This window comes from Vidua macroura, chromosome 15 (genome assembly GCF_024509145.1).
Source record: "Vidua macroura isolate BioBank_ID:100142 chromosome 15, ASM2450914v1, whole genome shotgun sequence".
Classification (NCBI taxonomy): Eukaryota; Metazoa; Chordata; class Aves; order Passeriformes; family Viduidae; genus Vidua; species Vidua macroura.
In genome coordinates, this window is record NC_071585.1 from 3,729,898 (window position 1) to 3,747,269 (window position 17,372).

The following is a 17,372-nucleotide window of genomic DNA, read 5'->3' on the forward strand; positions in this document are numbered from 1 at the left end:
TTAAAATACTTCTGCTTGTCATTGTTTCCATCCAGTGGTTCAGTTACTGCTGCTGAGCTGTGCCCCCAATGCTCCTCACAGAGCACAGGATAAAGGAAGGCATCCTCTCTGTTCCAATGCTAGATGGGATCTTTTGAGGACCTGTGTAATACCCATCCTTTCTCTTAACATCTCAGAGGCAGCCTGTGCTGGCTTCTTTGTCAGCACAAAGAAACAAGCATTTCTGGAGCACATCACATAAGACAGATGAGATGAATTATGCCCTGGAAGTGCCAGCTTCTCCTTGAAGACTGAAAAGGCAGTCCAGAGAAAAGCTCAGATAGAGACTTCTCTGCAGGCATCCAAAACCAGATGCAGGAAAAAGAGAGGCAGCAGCAACTATCTGGAAAGTTGGTCCAAAGACAAGGGAACCAGCAGCTGGGAGCTGTGGCTTTGGAGAATCAAGCTGAGTATTCCACAAAAGGATGGTGCAGCCCTGGCATGAGGGAGGTGGAATAATTCCATCCTTAGTGATTTTTGGGGCTCAGCCACTAAATGGCACACTCAGTCTGGGCTAAGACTAGGAATAATCCAAATTCCTACTGGAAGCAAGGCTAGAGGCCTCCAGCAGTCCCTTCCACTGAAACCTATATGGCAAGAACCACACCTTCTGCTCAACTCTCACTGGAACAAAACACCCCATTTCTCCCACAATTAAATGCTTCTTAGACTTTAGAGGGAATTAAAACTTATGTACATGCATCTTCAAAGGGTCTGTAATCAGCTGTAACACTGGGTTTGGCTTTATTTACAAAAATGGTTGCAGCAAAACAGGATTAATTCTCCCAGGGATTCCCTTTGCTTTTTATTGATATGGCTGAAAAAGACTGAGTTACACTGAGAACTGAACCACTCTCGTACTTGGGACCTGAGGAAATGTCAAAATTTGGCACAGTGAAGGAAGACTTTCTTTCTCTTGTCAGTTTTCCCCTCCTCTGGTTAGAAATCACAGAGGGAAAGAAATGGTTCTTATTTCTTTTTTCAGCTTCAGTGCAAAACAGTGAGGCTTGTTGCTGCCCCAAGACACCCATCCAGCTTGGGAACCCTTGTCCTTCTCTCTCCTTTCACGCTCTCCCAGACCCACAGCACCCACTCTGGAGTTCTGTTCTCCTCAATCAACCAAGGTACCATTTGTCACAGAAAAGATGAAAGCTCCTTTACCTCAAATATTAGGTAATGTTCTTTGAGTCTGTATTCCTCAGCCTCTTTTGACTTGAGGCTCTTCTCTACAGGATGTAATTTATGCTCTGCTAATTCGTCTGCAATCTGCTTCATTTTATTTTCATGAGACCTCAGCTGTTCCTCCTGCCGAGAGAAGCGTGTCAGGTATTAAAACGTGGGAGTGCAGCACCCAAGTGCTCCGCCTGCCTGTGGCTGGGGGAACTCTCTCTGCAGGGGCGTGAGCTCAGCTGCTGTGCTGGAGCCAAAGCTGTGCTGTGCACTTGCAAATTCATCTGATAAGGAGCAGCTCTAACACAGGTATTGGAGTAAGAGCAAAACTCAGGTATCTCAAGTGCCAAGAGTGGATTTCTTTGGCTTTGAGGCATCTTTGGCATCATAAGCACAAAATGCTCCTGTAACATGCATCCTGTGACAGCCAGGCAGAAGCAGTGCTGTCCCAAGAGTTGCTCATCCTGCTCTTTTCAGAGATAGAAGTACCCTCCCTCCCCATCTGGGCTCAGACAAAGGTGACCATCTGGCCACATCTGTCTCAGCAGACAGCAGCTGTGTCTCTGCCCTGACATTTCAGGCTGTCCCCCCTTTGCTGGGGGGCAGTGGCAGTGTGTCCCTACTTTTTGGAAGTGTTAAGGCATATTGGGCCTTCCCTGGAAAGGGAAACAAAAGCTGCTCTTTGGCTGGCAGCTGCTCTTGGTTAGCTGAGCCTGGTGCACCCTGCCCCCTTGTTTCCAAAACCTTCCCTGCTGACTGGAACTCAGACATCCCTTTTGTCTGTGGGTTTTGAGCTCTAGAAACAAGAGGGTGCCATGATATAAACCAAACCTGCTAGGCTCTGCAGCATCAACTTGAGCTATTCTGCTGGTTCCACTCCAGCAACTGAAAGGTGCTGGGATGTGACGGGCAAAAAAACAATAAACAAGCCAGAACCAACAGGCAGGTGTGTGCATAGGGCTGTTTATAGCCATTGCAAAAGGAGCACTAGCCAGGATTTTCCACACCTGTCCGAGCTGCCCACTCCACTCCCCTGTTCCTGCACTGAGCACCTGAGCGTGTCCATCAGGCAGGAACAGGGGGACCTGCAGATGGGCTCACCCTCAGCTGAAGGGCTTGCTGAGCACTGGGCACCCCTCACCACTCCTTCTCTCACACATTACCTGGCACAGCTTGGTCACGGATGAAGGCAGGAGCGGGCGGCAGAACTTCTTCATGGAGCAGATTGCAGCTGGGAAAGCTGGAGCAGAGAAAATGGCAGCAACAAGGTTGATCCGCAGGATCCAGGAAAGCATTTCTTCCTTACTTCTGTTATGGAGGAGGGGAGAAGAGAAGGGAGTCTGTAAATGCTCTTGAACCAGGACCAGAGAACAGCTGACAACAGCCCTAGAGCCACCCATGCTCAGGAAGGGCACTGGTGGCCTTGCTTTGATGCCACTTCTGTGCCAGGTTATGAAGAGAGGGAAGCACTGTCTAACTGGCTCCTCTATGGTGCCCTGATGATTTCAGGGCTGCTGTCTGCCTCTCGAAGCCAGGGCAGTCCTGCCCTCCTCCTCAGCTCTGGGTGCATTCCTGAGGAGCTGTGGACAGGCCAGGGCCAAGGATGTCCTGCTCACAGGAGAGCAAGAGCCACACAGCAGAGGTGCCACAGAGCAGGATGTCATTTATGTCATTTGTGAGACGCTGCCCAGGGTCCTTCACCAGATCTGTCCAGACACTGCTCCCCCAAGCCTTCAAGTGGGTGTTTGCTGCACTAATTCAGATGTCAAGCTTTAGCTTGACATTAGTACCCCAGCCCTACAGACAGCGTCACCTCTCTCAGCAGAAGACATGAAAAATGTGAGACAGAAGATGACTTCATCACACTTGACGTTACTAACACCATAACATTCCTCAGCAATGGACTCAGGTAAAACATCTACCCTGGCTGGGGAGACTGCTTTAAGGAGGTTTAGACAGTTTCCCCATCAAAAGTGACAAGGGAAATCATCACCTGCACCACACAGATGGTCTCCCTTCCAGAATACGCCAACAGAAGTTAGCAAGAGGGGCCCTTTCACTCAGCCCTGCACATCCCAGCCCATCCTCCTCAGCCTGCCTTGGTGACAGCTGGGAAGGACCTCAAGGTCTGGCACAAAGCTACCAAGAAACTGTGACCTAAGAGCAAATCCTTTGCACAGCCCTGCAGAAATGACCCTCAGCCCCTTCCTCCCCCCAGGTGTGCCCCCTAATGCTGGTCTGGCCAGGTCAGAGGGAGCCTGGCAGTGGCTGGAGGTCAGGCTGCCCACCCAGGCACTGCGGGGAGGGCTGGGACTCACGGGGCCTGGAAGAGGAAGACTCTCCAGTCAGCTGTCTTCAGCTTGAGCACGTTGGACTTCTTGCTGTAGTCAGAGGCTTTTGTGGCTAAGGCGTGGTGCACACGGATGGCGTTTTTCAGATCCACTTCAGAGAGGTCTTTGTCAGGTTTATATTCATCCTGTGAAGAGGAACGTTAATTGGATAATGACAACACTAACATTTGCGGGATGCTTTAATGAACCTGCCTTTCTCCCTGCGCTATAATCACAGAGTGCTGAGACCAGGAAAAGCACTGCTTTGTACAGTAAATGCTAGGAGCTGATAATGATAATAATTAACATCTGGCAACTGCTTCCATCATTAAGTTCACTGGGAAGATGTAAAGAAGGAGATGAAAGTTTTAAACATAATTATCAATAGTTACTTCTAACACAGCACATGCCTGAGGCTTTGTGGGGAGGCACAAGGCAGGGCCAGGTTTCTGCAGAGCTTCCCCCACAGTGCAGAGCTCAAACCAGGATGCAACTCCCAATCAACAGAGGATATCAACGAGCACCTGCCCTGGTGCTGCTTCTTCATAGACTCATAGAACGGTTTGGGCTGGAGAGGACCTAAAATCTCATCCCATTCCACCCCCCTGCCATGGCAGGGACACCTTCCACTATCCCAGGCTGCTCCAAGCCCCGTCCAGCCTGGTCTTGGACACTTCCAGGGATGGGACAGCCACAGCTTCTCTGGGCAGCCTGTGCCAGCGCCTCAATACCCTCACAGGGAAGAATTTTTTCCTTATATCTACATAAATTTCCCCTCTTTCAGTTTAAACCCTTTGCTCCTTGTTCTATCACTACAGCTTTGTGTGGAGGAAGGTACCCTGGAACAGCAGCATCCCTGCAACCTGTGCATCTCTGTACAGGTGAGGGGCCTGATGGGCAATTGCTACTCTGAGTGTGCCCCCCTGAACTAGGTTTGGTCTCCCTTTAGTACAGGTGCTCCTTTGGCATGGTCTCCCCTGCAATTCATTAGACTAGCACTTGCAAATTGCATTCCCTGTATTCCTGCTTTACTTTCTCCACTGAAGGACAACTTCACACTAGTAGGGAACGTAGCAGTAACTAGATGTGTTCATATTTTATAAAAAGGGAGAAAATACCAAACATGGGACTCTGAAATGATGATCTTGGCACAACACTTTTTAGAAAAAAAAGTTCAGTCAATCCTATGTTTACCCTTTTACTTTTGCAGTGACTTAATGCAATATCCTGCCTCCCACTCTGCACCCTTGCCAGCTCAGCCAGCTGGATGATGGGATGGCAAGGATGGACAGATGGATGCATGGATAGGTGAAAAAAGAGCCTCATGGAAGAACCTGGCCCTGGCTAAAGCAAACCACCACCCCAGCCATGTTAGAGGCCATGCCAGGACAGGGTATCCCTGGAAGGCCATGCCTTGCCCTGATGATTACAGTGCTACAGGACTAATGTGCTCACAGCCAAGGGCAAATATGATTTTGCTTTCCTTGACTGCCCTGGGCTGCCAGCACCAGAGCAGGTCTGTCTGTTGATGATGGTCTATACATCCCAAGCCTTCCTTAGCTTCCAAGCCAGAACTGTTCTGCAGATTTGCAAAACCATGACTGTTTTCTGTTTCCCATGTCCCAGTGGTACAAGTGCAGCTGTTCAGGGAAAAGCTGTGCTGCAGCCTCTGGGATGGTAACCCTGGGCAGTGAGGCTCTTCTCTGCTGTAGGGGCAGAAAGGTTTCCCCTCTGCTGCTCTTGAAAGCACTGAGGACCAGCACTCCCCAGCCCATGGATGTGGCTCACCCAGCTCTTGTTCCTGATGCTTCTGAAGTCTTTCTTCCCTCATTTTTCGAAGCAATCATCCTGTCCAGTTGCCATACTGTGCTCATCATCATATGATACTTGGTCTGGTACAAAAAAAATGCCACGGACCAACCCACAAATGTCTGGCACAGGATCCTGGGGATGGTGAATCCCAAAGAAAAGCCCTGGCTTTCCAGCAGAGGAAGGCTGGGTGCTGCAGGCATCCTGTGTTTGGGGAGACACTCAGGTGGGCAGTACAGATGATCTTGCCACCGTGGTGATTTCAGTAGCCAGAGGTATGGGCCTTTTTTGCAAAGAAAAACAAATGCTTTGCCTTGTGAAGACCTAATGTGTAACCCCCCAGTAAGAGAAATATTTGCTTGAGGAAGACATTGCTGCTTGGGCCTTACGTATTATAGAGAGACTTCAATTTGGGATATTTTTCCGAGGCTGAAGCTCTCTGGATTTGAATAAATCTGACTGTGCTGTCCGTGATCTCTTATTTCAAAATAAGCTTTCTGAAAATACAGTGCAAAATAGCCCAGCTTAATGGCGTGTGACAAGAGGAAGCTGCCACAGCTGCTGAGTGCTTTGACTAATGCAGATCCTCATCTTGAATGGAATCATCAAGTATTGCCTCCATGGATTTCAAGCCCTCAGGCATCAGTGTTGGCGTAAGGAAAAATCCAATCTTCTTTTTCCAGTAAATCAAGGTGAGGCTGAATGAAACAGGTTTTCTCTTCCTTCTGCCTTGCTGTTCGCAGGAGTGAGCAGTGCTGGAGGCTGCCTGCTTGGGATGGCTCTCCCAGGAGGCTCATCCCAATGCCAGCTGGTCACAACAGCACATTTGGCTGATAGTGCTGGGAGAGCCTGGTGCCTTTGGGTCACCGTCCCCTGCTGCCTACCCCTGCGAGCAGATCCATAACTTATCTCAAGGCTTGTTTTGCCAAGAAAAGGCTCTTGTGCCTGCCTTTGTAGGGCACCTGGATGGGGTGGGAGAGCCCAGTGGATCAGTTCTGCTGCCCTCTCCTCTGGCCTCAGAACCAGCCCTGGGCAGTGCTGGGAATATGGACATGGACCAACAGATATTCCTCATGCTCTGGCTTGTGAGTGGCCTTTCCTCTTCTTTCTTTTCCTCACCTCACATCTACCATCCTAAACAAACCATTTAATTAGGAAAATGAGCCCCTGTGCCCTTTTCAGCCTAGGCAAGATCTTGGCCTTCCCCAGAGCACCTGGCAAGGGTCTGCCTGCATGGTACAGGACCTGTGGCTCAGGGCTGTGCTGGGAACCCCTTCTTGGTTGGGGACAGAGCCTGTGGGAAGACCTGCACCCTTTCAAGAACTATAAAAGGTCTTTAAGGAGGTTTAGACAGCTTCCCCATCAAAAGCTGACAAGGGGAATCATCATGCTTTATAGATCTCCACCATTTTTCTTAACCCCCCTCTATGTGTGGTGATTAAGGGTTATTATCCCCATTTCACAGAGGTGAAGTAAGTTGCCAAAGGCCATGGAGTGAGTCAGTGCCCAGAGCAGATTAGTGCACAGGAGAGGTGTGCCCTGCTCCCAAGCCTGCATTTCTTCCTCCAGACTCTGCTGCATCCCTTTAGGGGATCAAGCAATTGCTTCAGCAGACTGTGCTGGAACATGCTGATCCAGCAATTAACACCAGCGAGTCAATGACATGAGACATCTCATCAGCAGCAGGTTTGTGGCTGCTGCCTGAACTGCTTCTGTCAGATTGACTTCTACCTGTCCACCCACCCTTCTGCCTGTGTTGTCCACCTCTCTCTGTATCTGGCCATTCCTCCTTTCTATACACCCACCTGCCCAGCCCCTCCTTCCTCCCACCTTCCCTCTACCTCTCAGTCTTATTTATACTCAACTTGCTCCTCAAAACCAAATGGAGTTCCCTGTTCAACTTATGTGAATTTACTATTAAAGCCTAGATCCTTAATTTGATCTGAGCAGAAAAGTGGAGCAGGCTGAACCTGTGCTCCATGACATCAGGTGGTTCTGAAGCAGGTACTTTCTCCTCTATCTTTCCATCAGAAAATCTTTCCCCACTGATTTATGCTCAGCCAAGGTTCTACCTTATTTTTATATGCACTTGTCTTCTGCTGAGAGCTTGGGAGGCTGGCACACCACTTCCTTCCTGTATTGTGCAATTCCTTTGTTCTGCAAACCACCCCACAGGCAAGAAATGACACCAAGGATCCACAGGGCAGGTGGATGTTTATCCACTCTCTGTTGTGGTGCTGGGAATGTTTGCAAGTGACAAGGCAAGGACTTTGTCTTCGTGTTCTCATCCTTCTGTCCTGTCTCTGCAAGCCTGACAGACGCTGTCTATAGCCAAGCCCAAGGAATTCCCTGGAGAGGATTATAATACAGTCTGGCAGCAGCTCACGAGTAAGAAACCCCTCTTTCCCCAAATCCTTTGCCCAAACATTCCTTTGGTTTATTTTTGTTGTTGTTCCAAATGCTACTTCCTTGGGGCATCCTTGGCAATTCTGGTCCCTCCTGCTAATTACACATCAGTCATGGCTCTTATTTATCAGACACTTTCATAACACAGCCAAATCTTGGGTGTTTTGTTCCTTCAGTCCTTGTCCGCAAAGAAAGCCCTCAGTCTCTCAACCACTTGATCCTGAAGGTCATTGAGATAAGAGCATTGATCTCCTCGCTGCCACGTCAGCCTTATCCCTGCTCTCTTTTAAAATCCTAAATACCTCAGACAAACATAATGAACTTTGTTAATGTGTGGTTACTGCTGCAAGCCTTGTACAGCAAAGAACCCCCAGCTCCTCTGCCCCAGCAGCAGCAATGACACTCAGTGCTGGCTTCACAGCTCCTTCTGCTGCCAGGGAAGAAAATTCCATCCTGAAAGGGTATTTCATTCTCAGTATACACCCTCTCAGCAGACTCATCCCAAGAGAAGCCCTTGGTAGAAAATTCATTTAGATCCAAATGGTTCTGTGATAGCTGAAATGTCTTTTTTTTTCCCCCGCAGAAAAAGTGTCATATAATGAAATGCTGATGGTAACTCTGCACAAGTTAAATCCTCATGTATAACCCATGGGTCAGCATGAGGACTCTGGTGGACTCCATGTGAAGATGTGTAATGACACAAGGACTGAGGGGTGAGAAGAGTGCTGCTGGCTTGAAGAACATCACATTTAGAGGGCTGGAGGAGATCTGGGCTCCCCCGTGTGCTGCAGCTTCCTTAAGCTGCAGGAGACAGTGGCACAGCTGTAAAAACACCACTGGGCTAAGAGCAACCCACACTGGGAGTTAGGATCCACTGCTGCCAGATTTCTGCTGGCTTTTGACGTGTGCCATAGGACCTGGCGAAGCACGAGAGGCATTGGGGTGTGCTACGAGCTCTGAGTCATAACTCCCTGCTGCCCCGAGGATCTTTCTGCCTCTCTTATATAATCCAATGTTTGTTTACTCTCATTGCTGTGGAGATAATGCTGCAATAGGCAGGAGCACTACCCACGGGAGTGCTGCTCCAGCAAGGTGAGTTCAATGGGTTACTGCACAGCATGTGCTGCTCAGGTAGTTCAGACTAGTTCAGTGGGTTATGTTGCTGATGAGCAGACGTTTGGCATCCTGGGCTGGCTCACACTGACATTCAAGTGAGCCCCTATCCAGTCTCCTTGGATTTTCCCTCAGAAAAGACTTTCCAGCAAATCCTCCAAGCATCCAAGTGCCAGAGAGCTGAATGCTAGAGCATTCAGGGAAGCTATTCCATGGTGACTTTGTGTCCCATGGGGACCTGGAAATTCCACTTGTGTTGACTGGAGGAGGCTACACAATGAACAGAGATGGAGAGAGGCACAAAGTGTCACTTGACAGCCCGTGGAAGGACCCAGGCCATCAAGGTCCTGAAGAATATAAATTTTCAGCATAGAACCATGGAATCACAGAATCTTCTGAGCTGAAAGGGACCCACAGAGACCATCAACTCCAACTCCTGGCCCTGCACAGGACACCCCAACAATCCCACCCTGTGTCTGAGAACCTTATCCAAATGCTGGGCCTGATGTCCCCAGGGCACAGATGTCCCTCCTGGCTGCCTGGGCACTGCTGATTCACATTCAACTGGCCATTGACCAGGACTCCCAGGTCCTCTTCCACAGCTGCTCTCCAGCCTCTCATTCCCCAGTCTGTCTGTGCATGCAGGATTACCCTGTCCCAGGTGCAGAATCCAGCACTGCCTTTGCTTAACTTCATACACTCGATGATTGCCCAGGCCTCTCCTTTGTCAGGGTCTCTCTGCAGGGTCTCTGCCCTTGAGAGAGTCATCAGCTCCTCTCAGTTTAGTATTGTCTGCAAACTTACTCAGTATTCCCTTGAGCCCTGTGATCAAGTAATTTATGAAGATGTTAAAGAACACAGGGCAGAGGATGAAGCCCTGTGGAACCCCACTAGTGACAGGTCACCAGTCTGACATCACCCCTGTCACTGTCACCCTTTGTGCCCAACCCCTGAGCCAAATGCTCACCACCACAGGATGAGTTTATCCAGCTGTGTGCTGGACATTCTGTCCAGAAGGATCTTGTGAGAGACAGTATCAAAAGCTTTAGTGAAACCCAAAGATGTTACATCAGCTGCCTTCCTGTGCCAGACTCAAGCTGTCCATAATCAGACCTATGCCAGCAAATAAAACTATAGGCAGGCTAAGACTGGTCAGATGCTCCACCTCTTCACCTTCCTATTTCATTGCTCCCCAGCATCCTATTTCACCAGCTCCATATCATCTGTTCATTCATCCTCCCCAACAGCTCCTACTTGCTGGGATCCTTCTGCAGAAATTTTTCTTTCCTCTTTCATGCTTCTTCCTCCAGGGTTCCCTTTGAGGCTGTGAACAGTGCCCTGAGCATGAGCACCACCACCAAAGATCAGAGCATCCTCCAGCTCTGGTCTCTGAAGGAGCTTTGTTGATGTCCATGCATGAGTTAGGACATGGATTCACCTCTGCCTGGGTGTGTGACTGCACGACTGCTTTGGAGGCAGCAGGAGACAGCAAAGGGGAGAGTCCCCCATGGTTACCTTTTGTAAATAAAGGACGGTCCCCTTAAGCACAGCATAAAATTTCTTCCAACCTCTTCTTCCTCTGGGAGCTAAAAAAGGAAGAACATTTGATTGTATATGTCTGCCAGTGCTGCTTGACTTTCCAGGCAAACCCAACCCTTCTCCTGACCCACCACGGGCACTCACTGATGCCCAGAGCCCCCACACCTCCAGGCTATTGCTCATGAGGGGTTTGTGAGCAGGGACAGGTGTTTGAGGGACAGTGGCTGGGCTCTGCAGCCTCCCAGCAGGAACACAAGCAGGTCAGAGCCAGACATGAGCTGGTACAGGGCTACCAGCGGACACCTGCAGGAAGTCTCTGCTCCTCCAAACCCAGGTTCATGTTCCTTGGACCTAATGCTAGGAGAGCAGAGACATTCCTTGAGCTCCTCTGCTTGGAACTGAGCAGCTGGATAAGGGAGCTTCTGCTCCCCTGAGGAGGGAGCATGACATCTCGATGGGCTTGGGGACAGAGAGCTTGGCAGAAGCTGGAGAGGGGTGGGAGGTGAGGGCCATCCACATCACCACCAGACAGCTGATCCTCCAAGCATGGGCTCTTAAGAAGGTGCTGGAAGCAAGGGAGGCCTTTGGTGGTAATCTCTACTCAAGACTTTGATCGGCTGCAGTGACTGGGCCAATTATATCAATTAGCAAAAGGAATTACCCAAGGTTTAATTAATCTCTGCTCATTAACAGTTCCCAAATACCTTTAATGTGCTGGTAGCAGAGCTATGGGCTGTTCTGCTGCCCAGCCAGCACATGGCAGGATATGGATAGGAGCAAAGCTTGGCAGGCCAGACTGTGCCCAGGGTCAGGGCTGGAGCGGACAGCTGCTGAGGAACCAGCCTTCCCCCACTGCTCAGGAACTGGGGGATGGAAGATAAGTCTGTCAGGGTCAGATTCCTTGTCAGAGAGAAGGGAACACTGAGGCTTCCTGAAAACACCCCTATCTACAAATGCCTCAAAACACCCTCCTTTTCCTCTGTGCTGGCACTTATGGGGATCTTTCCTGTGTTGCCTGGGATGTGGTGAGGAAATGCCTTCATCAGGAGAGCCAGGACAAGGCTCTGGGACTGCCTGGGGCACTTCTCCTATCCCTGTCCCTGGTCACTTACTTCTCTTCCCATCCATGTCTGCGTGGGTTTTCCGGGTGAGGACGCCGTGCTTGTAGGTGACTGCGTTCAGCGCCTGGGGGATGTCCAGGAAGGGGTTGCTGCTGTCAACAATCCTCGTCACTTTCTTTGCGCTGGCTCCGAATTTGTCATCTACCAGCTCCGAGAGTGATTTCCTCAACTCGTCCTCGTCACTTGGAAACAAAATCAGACAAGAGACTCAGTGGAGGGGATGGGGGTTTGGCCACAGTGCAAAGCAGCCCTATTTGCTTTGGGTTTAGTTTTTATTTACAGGGCTGGTCAGAGAAAGAAAAAGGAAGGAGATGCCAGGACCATAACAGAGAACAGAGTGCCAGTAGTGGTGGTCTGAGCTGGGAGGAGTGTCGGTGGCAGGTAACTGTCCCAGGGGTCCCACTGTGAGGTCACTCAGAACAGGTAAGGGACTTGGTGCTGTCTGAACCAAGAAACTGCAGACATCCTATGGTGAGGACTGCAAATATTTCACAGGAAAAGCCTTCAATTCTGTATCCTAAAGCCAGAGCTTAAGGAGGATTTTTGCTGAAGACCAAGGTATTACCAGCATTGCTGCTGAGAGGCAATGCCTGGGGTCTCCAAGACAGTGAAGTACCTTTAGGAATGTCCTCTGCATCTTTGAGGAACAGAAGATCTGCAGACATTCGGGAGATGAACCTACCCTGGAACCAAGAAATCAGAACTTTTATGGGAAGTGATAGCTCCCAGTGTCCCTGAGACATGAATGAGAAAGAGCAAACAGGGCTTTTCTGCCCTGTCTGACACATGTCAATGTCTAAATGGGATGAGTGGTCACCTCAGGTTGCAGATCAGCTTGGGACCAGACCTCAGCTGAGGGCTGACCCTCAGAGAATCCACTGGCTGGGATGTGAGCAGTAAAACACAATTCCTCACAAGCCCAAGCATCAGACACCTCTTGGAAGAGGCTCTTAGCCCTCAGCTCCCACAGGAGTCCTGGGGCTCGGGCAGAGCCCAGATACTGTTCCTGGGTGGGGAGTTTGTGGGGCTCAGGTGTTTGGGCTGCACCCCTCTGCGCTCCTTGCTGCTGGTCACATACCTGCCTCTCTGGGGGGATCTGTGGGCAAGGGCATCTCCTTCTCTGGGACAGACAAGGACACAAGGCAGAGGCCAGCAGAGAGGAGAGGGTCCTGGCTGTGCAAGGTGCCAGGGCTCTGACAGAAAACCAGGTACCCTGTGCCAGGGAGTCCCTGACCCTGGTCCCCCATGTCAGGGGGGCATCTGTCCCCCTGCAGAGGAGCTGAGGGCTCTGAGCCTGCAGCCCAGCAGGACACCCTGCAGCAAGGCAGGCCCCAGGCCGGCTGGGATGAGTGAAGGGATGCGGGGATACAGTGGGGTGGGTGAAGAAAGGCAGCAGGGATCTGGATGCCGCCAGCTGGAGCCGCCCCGCGGCAGCGGGACCCCGGCAGGGTGACATCCCCGGCATGTGCCCGAGCAGGGTGACATCCTCGGGACCCCGGCAGGGTGACATCCCCGGGATGTGCCCGAGCAGGGTGACATCCTCGGGACCACGGCAGGGTGACATCCCCGGGATGTGCCTGGGCAGGGTGACATCCTCGGGACCACGGCAGGGTGACATCCCCGGGATGTGCCCGAGCAGGGAGTGTGCTGGCGGGCGTTGTGTAAGCACAGCCCGCATCCCGAGCAGATGCTCTCCTGCTGAAGTGCCCTTACAGAAAGCAGCCCGCAGCTCCCTCTCGCGACAGAGCCCAGGCGCGATGGCCCCGCTGGCACGGCCGCGTCACCCAGGGAGTCACGCAGGGAGGATCCACCCCTCTCCTGATGCTGTTTTTGGTCAGGGCAATATGAGGAAGAGAGCAGGTGATGGGGCTGATGGCACGGGAGGTCCTGCTCTGTCCGGAGACAAGAGAGGTCTGAGATTGATGAGAGAGGAGGGGAATGTCCCCTGCCAGCTTGAGACCTCAGGTCTGCCACGGGCTTCCCCTCGAGACACTGGAGCTGGGGACCTCCTTGATGATCCTGGCTGTGCTCTGAGTGGCAGAGCAGGGGAGGAAGGACTGAGGGAGGTGCTGTGTGACCCTGTGATGGAGCCCACCCTGCCAGCTGTGTCCAGGCTCGTTTCAGGGTAACAAATTATGATCTTATCGAACTTGTGGATGGCTAAAAAAGAGGGGTACAAGGCCACGGCTGAGAGAGGGCCGGGAGCACCCGAGTGCTGCACTGGGGCTCCGGGTGATGAGCAGGAGGAGCAGGAGCAGCCGGTGTGTCCTGGCAGGAGCAGAGGGCAGGAGCATCCTGGGCTGTGTAACAGCGGCACAGTGAGGAGGCGAAGAGAAGTGATCGTCTGCTCTGCACTGCCTGCATCGGATCGTGATACAGCAAACAGCGCCGGGTCTCCAGCACAGCAAAGGGCATCAGCAAGGTGCGAGACTTCAGCTGAGGCCAAGAAACCTGGGGGCTGGAGCACTTGCAACGTAAGAAACAGCTGAGAGAATTGGACTCGTTCAGTCTACAGAAGAGATGGCTTTGGGGGACCTCATGGCAGCCCTGTGTGAGGGGGTTATTGAGAGGAAAAAGCTGGGCTCTTCACTGTGGTGCATGGCACAAGGACAAGAGACAGTGGGCAGAAGTCAAAAGAACAGAGACAAGACAAAATGCCACTCTCATAATGATAAAGTATTGGTTTGTGGATCCAGAGGGGCTGTGGGTTCCCCGTCCTTGGAGGGTTCCAGGATCAAATTGAACAAAGCCCCAGGCACCCTGGTCTGAACCCAGTGATGACCATAATTTGAGGAGGAAGCTGAACTAGACATATCACAAGGTCTCTTCCTTTTTAAGTGATTCTCTGATACTATTTCCAGAAAAAAAAAAAAAAAAAGCATGTGGGAGAGATGGAAAATCTCAATGACCAAAATAACCCCATATCGTTGCTTATGCAAAGCTTTCTGAAGCACCTGGAGAGGAACCAGCATTTTGCAAGTGTAATAGTAAACAAAGAGGGCATTCCCTTCCTTTGGGTCATGGATCCACAGACTGTCACCAACCTTCCCATTTGCCGTTGTGTCTAAGCCATAAATAAACTCCATTTGTCTGTCTGAAGAGGGACTTCAGCACTTAAGGGCTTGGTAGGAAATATTCTGGGGTTGAAAACATGACTTAGGACCTGGCAGCTACTTGGAAAGACACACAATCCCTTTAATGCTCAGCATATACTTACATGGCCCACTCCAGCTTCTCATTCTTGATGGAGTTATACAGTGTCTGAAAAAAGAACATGTAATTAGCTGTGTCTGCTTGTGGAGACATCTCCTCCTCCACACCCTGTGTTCTTGGAGATGCTTTCCCCGCTGAACTGTCCTGAAGAAGCATTTCCCAGTGAGCAGGATGGCTGCTGTCCTGCTGGACCCCTTCCTTCTGTGTGCCATGCTGGGTATTGAACTGGACACAGCAACAGCAGCAGCAGCAGAGGGCTCTGGCAGCCAGCCCTGCTCAGGAGCCTGAATATGATGGTTTTGGCTCATTCTGGGTGCTGTACCTAGTTCTGAATGAGTCCTGGCCTACACGCAGTGGTAGAAGACTCTGGGATATGCCACGACACCTTCAATGTCTTAATTAGGTGAAATGATGGGGGGCTTGAACTGAGTAGCAGGGGAGGGATGGATGACCTTGGAATCAGCTTTTCCAGTTCCTTCTGTGCAAAATTCTGGCTTCCCTGGGCCACTGGAAAAGAAGCAGGAATGGGCTAGCAGAGCAGAATGTGGAGGTCATCCTGACCATACATGGGTAGGATAGGGTGAGGTCTGCTGGGAGATGGAGATGTCACCCCAAACATGATGTGACACCCCTGATGTGGCACCTCTCGTTCCAACCTCCTTCCATACAGTGAAATTCAGGTCAGGCTGCTGGACCTGCAGCAGGTACAGACAGCAGTGGTGCTGCTAAACCATGTGGCAGGAGAAAATGCTCCCTTTGGGGCATTTAACCAGATCCCATGGTACTGCACTGGTTGTGTTGGAACATTGCATTTCATCACGTGGTAGTTGGAGGCAAAGAAAAGTTTTGGTGCTGGATGGTCGTGTTTTGGGGTGGGGAGTACCTTGCTTTGGGCATTATCTGAAATGCTGGGGGAAAAGGGCCCCTGGTAGGCTCTGAGGACAGGTATGCCACAAATCTGGATAAAACACCACCAGGGAACAGACCTATTTTGGCTCACTGCAAGTTAGCAGAGACATTCCTGGGGGTTACAATTCTTCTCCTGAAACAACTGAAAAATGCTGATTGAAGGGCTCAGGGTGTCCTAGCAGGATGAGGTGGCACTGCAATAATAATGACAGTATCCCACCATCTATTTATATCACATTACCTTCAGCAAATCCTTGGCAAAGTCCTTCCCATCGTTCAGCCCATCCAGGTTTGCTATGAACTGTTGGCACGACATCTTTTTGCCAATGTTCTGTAAGGCAAAGGAGCAGCTCATTAAACTTGTGGAGAGTTTTGACTTTATCAGTGTCTTTCAAAGAACAGTTTTATATCTAGTGCTGAAGCCTGGGCTTGTCCCAAGAGCTCAAAGGGCTTCTGATCTGATTTGCTGTTGGGCTCTCTACTTTATTTGCTCATGCCAGCATCCAAATGTTTCAAATGGCCTCTTTTTAAATGCTGTAAATCAGACACCTGAAAATAGCCTCTCCAGCTCTTGCTGGAGTGGTCCTAGGTACAGGCTCTGTGCCTCAGAACTCAGGACAAGCACTCCACCTGGTGAAATGACAATGTTTGGATGGGGCTCCAAGCCTGGTGTGAGAGAAGTTGTGTGAGCTTGCAGTGCCAGCACCTGGAACAGGCAGCATTGGGCAGGGGAATGCTGGTCCTTGATGGAAGCTGTTATTTTTGATTGACATTACAAAAAGAAATGGTCCAGCTACTGGTACTGTGGAGAGGGCAACACATGTACACTGGGAGAATCTCACAGCCTGGAACACACTCAGCACCAGCTAATGCAAACAATATTGGGGACTGATGCTTCCAGGCCACCTGGCACCCCTGATATCATGGCTTCACCATCTGTGGCATCTGCCTTCCCAAAGCCTTTATCCTTCACTTCCTCAGCCTGCAAGGGTCAAGGCAGGCAGCCTCTTCCCAAGCCTTCCCTGCAATCCTACCTCTCCAAAGGGATGGAGCAGAGGTGTGGAGGAGTCAGTGGCAATTACAGGGTTCAGAAAAAGGAGTTTGATGTCACAAAGGAAAGATGGGGTCTCCAGGGCCATGTTATATCCTTCACACCCTCAGTGTGTGGGGCAGGCCCCGGTGGCATTGCTTAGAGGGGGCAGTGGAGCCAGTGAGGACAGCATGAGCTGCCCTTGGTGGTCCTGAGGGTCCCAACACATCCTGACACTGTTGGACTCACATGGGCAGGGTGACCATCAGGAGGATGTGGGAGGATGGCCCAGAACAGCAGTCAGAGCCCTGCTCAGGGCTCAGTGAGGAAGAGGAAGGGCCTGAGTGGGTCTGGCAGGGGATGAAGCTGCAGCAGATGATACAGGAGATGCCCTGCAGGGTGAGATGTGTCCTCTGTGCAAGGAAATAACCTCCTAAAAGAGATAACACCAGAAACCTCTGCCCACAAATGTGCACTGCAGGTGACCTGGGGGCTTCTCCCCAGATGAAAGCATCAGGAAGAAGTGAGGCCTTGGGATTAGCTCACCGTGCCCCCCTGCACCCCCTGCCTTCCGTGTGTGCAAACACTCTCGGGCTGCGCAGCGAGCCAGGCACTGCCTTTGAGCAGCTCTGTCTGATACTCCTAATTATGCCTCCTGCTGGTGCCAGCTCCAGATGAGCTGGCTCCCTTGAG

General features: G+C 51.0%; 1 protein-coding gene across 4 annotated transcripts in view; it reads right to left on the reverse strand.

Moving 5' to 3' along the window:
- PSD2 (pleckstrin and Sec7 domain containing 2) overlaps positions 1-17,372 on the reverse strand; it is a 71,837-nt gene that overhangs the window by 1,193 nt on the left and 53,272 nt on the right. For all 4 annotated transcript variants that reach the window (XM_053991362.1, XM_053991365.1, XM_053991364.1 and 1 more), the window contains 7 exons: positions 15,891-15,980; positions 14,745-14,788; positions 11,519-11,709; positions 10,383-10,453; positions 3,528-3,685; positions 2,373-2,517; positions 1,201-1,344 (listed from right to left, as the gene is read on the reverse strand). In XM_053991362.1, coding sequence (XP_053847337.1) covers positions 1,201-1,344; positions 2,373-2,517; positions 3,528-3,685; positions 10,383-10,453; positions 11,519-11,709; positions 14,745-14,788; positions 15,891-15,980 — 843 coding nt within the window. The remainder of the gene's footprint in view (positions 1-1,200; positions 1,345-2,372; positions 2,518-3,527; positions 3,686-10,382; positions 10,454-11,518; positions 11,710-14,744; positions 14,789-15,890; positions 15,981-17,372) is intronic.